Source organism: Malaclemys terrapin, chromosome 1 (genome assembly GCF_027887155.1).
Source record: "Malaclemys terrapin pileata isolate rMalTer1 chromosome 1, rMalTer1.hap1, whole genome shotgun sequence".
NCBI classification, from domain to species: domain Eukaryota; kingdom Metazoa; phylum Chordata; order Testudines; family Emydidae; genus Malaclemys; species Malaclemys terrapin.
The window spans coordinates 43021562-43029191 of record NC_071505.1 but is presented as its reverse complement, the minus strand read 5'-3'; the positions used below and the strand labels follow the sequence as shown (position 1 = coordinate 43029191).

The 7630-nt window shown below is 52.6% G+C and overlaps 1 protein-coding gene across 1 annotated transcript; it reads right to left on the bottom strand.

Annotated features, from left to right (window-relative positions):
- Window positions 1–2578: 2578 nt before the first annotated feature.
- FEZF1 (FEZ family zinc finger 1) lies at window positions 2579–4917 on the bottom strand. The gene is made up of 4 exons (XM_054016455.1): window positions 4123–4917; window positions 3862–3996; window positions 3493–3625; window positions 2579–2877 (listed from the first exon to the last, which is right to left on the bottom strand). The coding sequence occupies exons 1-4, from the start codon at window positions 4915–4917 to the stop codon at window positions 2579–2581; spliced, it is 1362 nt and encodes a 453-aa protein (XP_053872430.1).
- Between the last annotated feature and the right edge of the window lie 2713 nt (window positions 4918–7630).

The following is a 7630-nucleotide window of genomic DNA, read 5'->3' as shown; positions in this document are numbered from 1 at the left end:
ATTGCTCCATCGCCAGTGTATTAGTTAGTGTTCTCATATCCATTCCATTCAGGGCGCCATCCAATGTTCAGGCATCTCATGGTACCTGAGTTTGGGGAGAAAATGGAAAGCGATGCTGCAAACAACCTTAGCTGCCCTTTCAGGTGCGTTGTTTTGCACCTATTTGTTTATTTTACAAATAAAATCTTCTCTTAAGGCCCCAATCGCTAATCTCATGTATGGGGAAGGGAGAGTACTTCCGCTTTTACAGCACTTTCCAACACATATTTAGACAAACTAAGTCTGTTTAAAGTTTATATCCATTCTACAGATTCATATCAAACAGCCATTTCCCAGCGCACCACGACAAAGGGACCACTCATTGTTTACAAAATGGCAAACTGCTATTTAACCTGACCTGACCTCCTAGGCCTGTCCCTACAACCAGCTTGACTCGCTTCCCTTGCACAGCCCCTTTCTACAGAGCCGGAATCCGGGTGCCAGTCCAGATCCTGGAAACACCGGGAAGGGCAGTGTGTGATCATGTGATCCGTTTGAGAACTTCGCCGCCAGGACCTGGAGATCTGAGTTCATGGGCAACACACCGCACAGAAACATTGTATCCTCTAAGCTCGGAAAAGAAACCTGAATTGTCCAAATATTTGCTCACAACGTACCACGCAGCTGGGAGACGTGTACAAACTCCAAGGGTCTGCCGGGACTGAGCAGCTGTAGCTTCCCAAGAGCTGATCATTTGTCAGGGATCTATTTATTTCGCAAGCTCCCGGAAATTTCTCCCTGGTGTCTGCGGCCACACAGTCGTAGCGCTTGTGCCCAGGCAATGCTCTCTAGTCTCCCACCTTCTCTCCCGGAGAGCATCGGAACGCGTTATGCTCCGCTCCTCTCTATTGACTTTCCGCCCGGTCGATACATTGTCTTCCCACGCGCGGCCGTGGGTGTCAGACACTGCCCTGTCCAGGTGCAGTGAGCAGCAGGTGGGCTTGAAACCCATTCGGTGTAACCTCAGCTCGGCCCCCTTCGGGTGTGTGGGGGAAAGGGGACAGTTCCAAGCCCTTCCTTTCTGAACTACAACACGACCCGAAATTCAAATGCGGACAACGGCTCTACACGTCAAACTGGAGGGCGAAGAAGCTGCTAAGGGCATGTGAGGCTGGTTCGCAGCTGGCGCCTCTCCTCGGATTCGCCCGCATCCATTTTGCTGCCCTCGCCCTCTGGAAAAGATGTTCCCGGCGAGTTAGTCTATTTCATGCCAAACAAGGCGTTCCCGAGGAGAGCCCCGAACTCCCCCTCTCTGGAAGAGGGTTACCTGGGGCAGCAGGTCAGCTGCCGGCCTGTCTCTGAGCACCGCGCGCGGCTCCCACAAGGCTCGTGGCTCTTTTCGGGAGGAGGCAAATAAATAATAGTAGCAAAAGAGGCCCCTTAAAGATGCTGCTTTTACTAATGGCTGGGGACAGCACCCGATTGGGGGAGGTTAATTTTGTTTTGCGACAGGAGAGATTCAAAATAAATACATAAAGTAAGATCTCCTTCCCGGGCTCATCCATTCTTCCTCGCCGCTTTCTGTCTAGGCAACGGCCGGTAGGAGCGTGCTTAGTTTTTAAGGCTGGATTGGCAGCTTCTACTGAGCAGCTAATAGTATAACAACCCGGCTTTGATAAATCCGAGCTAATTACCCACTCTTAATTAAAGTCTTTAGCAGTTGTTTCAGTGTTTTGGCAAGAAAACAGGAGAGGTTTGCAGTTAGAAAACACCAGAGCCTAAGCTCACAGCAGAGCTGCTGATTAACACTTGGAGCATTTCAAGGACCTGGCATCAGCCACAGTTTTGATTTCCATCCATCTTCCCTTCTTGATTAAACATAAATACACACACACACACATACCCCTCTGTTGGTATTACCTGTCATCCGCCCCCAGCCTTTCGTTATCAATACATTAGGAATCGGTATGGTGGGATCACAGCTCTTTAATAGGATCATTGGTCTTGTAGCTGAATAATTTAAATAGCTAATGCGCCCTTGATGATTCAATCATCATGCTCCAAGTATTTATTTCCACCAGGTCAACGCATTCATTTTCCACGTGCAAGAATCAAACTGAAATTCAAATCCGTACATAGTGAACCAGCTCTGGCCATAGAGATACGATATTCAGGGAGGGGGTGAAGGAGGGGAAGCTATCAAGAAGGGACAACCAGCAGGCATCGGAGACAGGGCAGAACCAACACATATATATATATATACACACATCGAAATAATTAAGTGGTGCAGCATTCCCGGCTCGGATAATACAGATCCCAATAAATACAGCAGAAATTGGCTTGGCTTTTTTTTTTTTTTTTTAACCATCTCTAACCCTGAGATGTTAAAAAAATCGAGTCTTGAAAGAAAGAAAAACAACCCAACAACATCAAAAAGAAGAAAACGACCAGCCATCAGTGTTAGTGGCCAAATAGAGCGTAATACACAAAACCGCTTAACAGGTGCATGCAAAGAAGCAGGAGGGTGATTGCAACGGCGGGGCTCCGGGTTGCTTTCCCTGCTAATAGGACCGGCGGAGCTCCGGGCTTGCAGTTCCCCTCACGGATGGTGCGGCTGTTGCAGCAGCGGGCCCGGCGGCTGCAGCGTCTGGTCTGGCCCCGGCTCGGCAGGGGCTCGCGGCAGTCCCAGGGCGCTGTCGTGCAGCTTGCGGACGTGCTTCTTGAGATCAAAGTTCCTGCAGAAGCCCTTGCCACAGGTGGGGCAGGTGAAGGGCTTCTTGTCGTTGTGGGTGTGCATGTGGAAGGTCAGGTTGTACACCTGATGGAAAGCCTTGTTGCAGATATTGCACTTGAACTGCTTTTCGCCGCTGTGGGTCAGTTTGTGGTTTTTGTAATTACCTGGGAACAGACAAGTCAAGGGTCACAGACGCCACACAGGGGAGAGAGCTTTGCCCTCTCCCCAAACCCCGGCTGGGGATGAAAATGGCAATTGACCGTTTTTAACTAAAACATAACACAAACCACCCACCCACAATATTTCGGTTAGGAAATGTATTGTTAGAACCAAACGGTAAAGCGCTGAAAAAAACAACAGATTTATAAACTCCGCAAGATATGTATTTTAAAAAATTCTACACGATAGCATGATGATTACTAGAATCCAAGATTCATATTAAACAAACATTCTTACACCTGAGCAAAAAGATGAGCAGTAAAAAATTGCATTTGGGGTGGGGGAATTCAAGTAGGTTGAAAATCGCATCTTGCCGTGTGAAATAAAAACGAAAGTTCTCTTTTTTCATTCCTCTACAAGCTTAAATCGGATACTTTAGATACCGAGTATTCAATATAAAAAAATGATCTCCAGGTTAAAACTGAGCCAAGGGTTTGAAATAAATAAAATACAATAATTAATAAATAATAAAGCAAGCCCTCTTGCAAATTGTTTTGATTGTTTACCTACTAGGGGTGGGATTCTGAGGAGAATAACAAGAAGCGGTTTGAGACTTGTACCTTTTTGATGAAATCCTTTGCCACAAAATTCACATACAAAAGGTTTGTAGCCGGCATGGATTCGTGTGTGTGTGTTTAAAGTGGAACTTCGGTTAAACGCTTTGCCGCACTGGTTACACTTGTGAGGCTTTTCCTATAAGGAAACAAAAGCAAATATTGAAGTAAGTGCATGGCAAAGCGCTTTCCAGTGCTTGGAAATCTGTGGCTTTATAGAGACGTGAGACCGACGCGAAGTCTGTTTAAAAAACGAACGAAAACAAAAACCAGCGCCTCCCGACCAAATGACCCCGGTTTTAACAGTGTTCTGTCGGATCGGATCAGCAAAAGCAGGTGGAAATACGCAGTGCAATAGGCGTGAGAGATATTCACCTGGGTGTGTATGATCTTGTGCCGGCAGAGAGTACTTGCTTGTCTGAAGCCCTTGCCACAAACTTTGCAAACAAAGGGTCTGGCTCCTGTGTGGACTGGCATGTGGCGAGTTAAATTATAATGTGCATTAAATACCTTGAAAGTTAAATCAGAAAAAAAAACAATTAGAATCATAAAGCAACTGGGGAAGGGGGTAGTTCTAAAACGGGAGCAGAGAAATGGATAGAAACTTTATGGGAGCAAAGGAAGTTAGTTACTTGCCTTTCCACAAACTTCACACGTGAAAACTTTGGGCTTGCTGCTGGGAGAGCTCCGGCTGAACTCCGAGCTCTTGAACGCGATTTTTTCCGATAGGATCTGGGCACTTTCTTTCATGTAGTGTTGGAGCTGAGCCTGCGATAAGTCTTTAAAGGCCACTCCAGAAGGGTACTTTTCCACGGACGGCAGCACCAGTTTGTTTCTCTCCGCCAGGTAAGCCTTGGGCTGCGGGTGCAAAGGCGAGCTGAGGAAATAAGAAGCCACCGGGTGGATGTTGACGCTGGACGACGGGTGACAAGGGCCGTCGCCGCGGTTGAAGTAGCACAGCGCTCCCATGGCGTGGAAAGAGGAGTGATTGACCACTCGCGGTCTCACCAGTTTGTACTGCTGCAGGGGCAGGGCGTCGCGGGGGAAATCGCCTTTTAGGCTCAGGGCACAGTTCAATAGATCGCCGCAGCTGAAGGGCGAGGCAGAGGAGTCCAAGTGAGCCTTCCTGCCCTCTGATCCGGCCATCCCCGCTTTGGGGAGGGGGTCGTACGCCACCGGGACAAAGGGGATCATGCAGGGGATGGAGGAGTTGAGGTGCAGAGAGTGTTTGGGGTCTCCTTTGGGCACGGATCCTTGGAGGAAGGGCGGCACCGGAATGGACTTGGGCTCTGGAGTCCTGGCCATGATTCGCTCAATGGAGAAAGCCAGGGGTTTGGAGGTGCTGATCATGTTGCTTCGAGCAGACAGGCTTTCTCTGGCTGGAGAAGTTGCTAAGATTTTGGTCGCCGTGTGGTGGCAACTATTGTCCATGGCTGGCTTGCATTTGTTCGCCGGTCTGAGCTGCTTTGGTAGACGCCTCTTTTTTGTCCCCTCTCTCCCTCTCCCCCTTTTTCTGGTCACTGATCTGCAAGGAGGGAGATCAGCACCGTCGCCGCCACCACCATCATCAGAGCCTCCGCCGGCGGAACCAGCCTTCCCGGTCCAGTGGACTCATGCCAGCCCATCACAGTTTACTTTGTCGCACCAGTGACTTAAGGACAATCGCTGCTTATTTCTATCAATAGAAAGTGTTGTGTCAATAACGCAGCCAAGATCTCGCCAATCGTTAACTTCCAAGAGGAGAAGGTAAACTAGATAATTGCTCAATTCGCTTCCCACAGTCAACAGGAAAAGTTCACCCCCCCCCCCACACACACACACACACATCCCCACTCCCCTAGTAAGCGACTACTTTTCATTGGAGCCGCAGGCTCCCCCTCCCAGAGAAGGAGGTGTCTCTCTCCCCTCTCTTCCCCCTCGCACGCCCCCTCCCTCTCTTTTTTTATTATTCGCAGTCTGTTTCGCCAGGCTTTAGAGGCCAAGCCGAACCGACATCAATGTTCTTGTTTGGCTCCAAGTGACAGCATCTAAAATCATAGTCCACGTGCTAAATAAGGAGACGGAGCCCAATTTGGGGGCGAGCGGGGAGCTGCAGGAGAAGCGGCTCTGAGGGAAGCTGGTTGTTTCCTTGCCACTTTCCAGCCTAGGCTCCGGCGTGGGGAGGGGCGGGGGGTGCTGGCTGCTCTGAGACTGCTGCCCTTCTCGCAGGCGCTGGTCGCGGGCTTACACCACGGCTTGGAGGACTTTGGTCTTGTGGAAAAGACAGCCAACAAATGGGCTGAACCTTGCCCCAGATCAGATCGCCCCAGAATTCAAACGCAAATGGCTAGACAGAAACCACCGGTGTCAAGCCGAGTTGAGACCGAATAACCAAAAGCTGAATCACAATTTGGAGGAAGGAGGAAGTGCTGGCCCAAACCGACACCTTATATATGCACTCCCTGTGTGTTTCAGCTGTGCCTAGAGGCCTTAATCTTGACGGGGAATCCCTGTCTACATAGAGGGAGCCAGGCTCCTTGCTCCTCTTGTTTACAATCAAAGCACAGGAGTAAGACAGCGTGGCTGGAGGAGAAGGTTACCATCGATTTTTTGCCGATCTATTCATTTTGTAGACACGATAATCTACAGCTAAAGCAAGTGTCAGTTATTCCCGTCTGCCCCGGCCATTGGCTGGTATTCTATAAAGAGAGAGGCCTGCAATTCCCGACAAATCTGTGTACAGCCAGTCTCTGCTAGAGGCAGCAACGCAAAAAGCTGCACGTGCGCCTGGCCAGGGGCATTGCCGTGGGTGCATGGGGTCCCCACTGCACTGGGCAGGTCCTCTCCCCCGTCTCCTGAGCTGCTGACGCTTTCTGGGGCCCTTGGACGGGCCTGGATGTGGCCGAGCAGCCGCCCCTTTTGCACCGCCCGGAAGTGCCTGTTGCATGCTCCGTGCCCGGCTGCTCACAAGGGCCTTTTGAACACGTGGGAGGCGAGGAAGAGCTCAGCCCGGGCACAGCCGGCTGGGGATGTCCCCGAGACTGGCTCCCTCTAGTCTCCGCATTTCAGGCTGGCGAAACGGGGTATCTGGGGGGCAGCAATATCCCGCTCCCCAACCACCCAAGCCCTTCTCCGGGCCCGCGGAAGCAGGGACGCTGGCGCAGAGGGTTGGACCAAGGCCCTGGACCTTTTTAAGGGGGGAGGCTCCAGCGGGCTCCAATGGAGGCGCCCGAAATGGGGCCAGGATGGCAGAGAAAGGTCGCCCTACACGCACCTGGGAGTCCGGGCCGGGGCAACGCCCTGTTAGAAACCCTGCAATAGCCCATCCGGACCCAGCCCCGACGACCTCCCCTTCCCTCTGCGGGGGCCCGGGCGTGCCGGGCACAGAGAAGAAGCTGGACAAGGGGCTGATTCGCCACCTCCTCTGAGGCAGAGAAGGGTCGATCCGCCTCTCGCAGTGGCGCAGACATCTGGAGAGCCAGGTAGCCAGGGCCCCTCACCCCTGGCACCCCGCGGTCGGTGGGGCCGGGAGGTGAAGTGGGCCGCGATTTCTACAGGCCTCCTGGGAGGGAGGGCCCCTGTAAGGATGCTGGCACTGGGAGGTCTCCCTGCCCCGGATGCACTGGTGGCTGTGGCTCGAGATCTTTCACGTGGGGAGGGTGGGCTCCCTCGGGACCATGGGACGGGCAGGGACAGACTGATCCAGGGCTCGTAGTTCGGCTTTGCTTCACGCTGGCGAGGCAACATGGGGCCAGTGTGTTGGGGGTGTTCCTGGGGTGCGGGATCCCATCCCTTGCTTCCCACGGCACCAGCCTGTGACCCCTGCCCTGGGCGTGCGTCCCCCGCATGCAAAACTCTCCCCACGGCGCGGGATCAGAGCTCCTCTGGCGGGGACAAAAGCCCCAAGGCCTCGGAGTCCTGGGGGAGGAGGGGTGAGGCTTGTGAGTGGTGGGCAGCAGGGTGGGGAGATGCCCGGGGCCGCTGAGTCATGGGAAGTGGGGGGCTGAGCACAGGATGGAGAGCAAGGGCTGGGCTAACAGAAGGAAGGAGCGGGGGGCTCGGCGAGCCACGGTTTGGGCGACACCGACTTGGGGGTGCCGGGCAGAGCTCCACGTCTCTTCTCTTTCCCTGCTGGGCGCTGCTCCCTCCTGGGCGCAGACAAGGG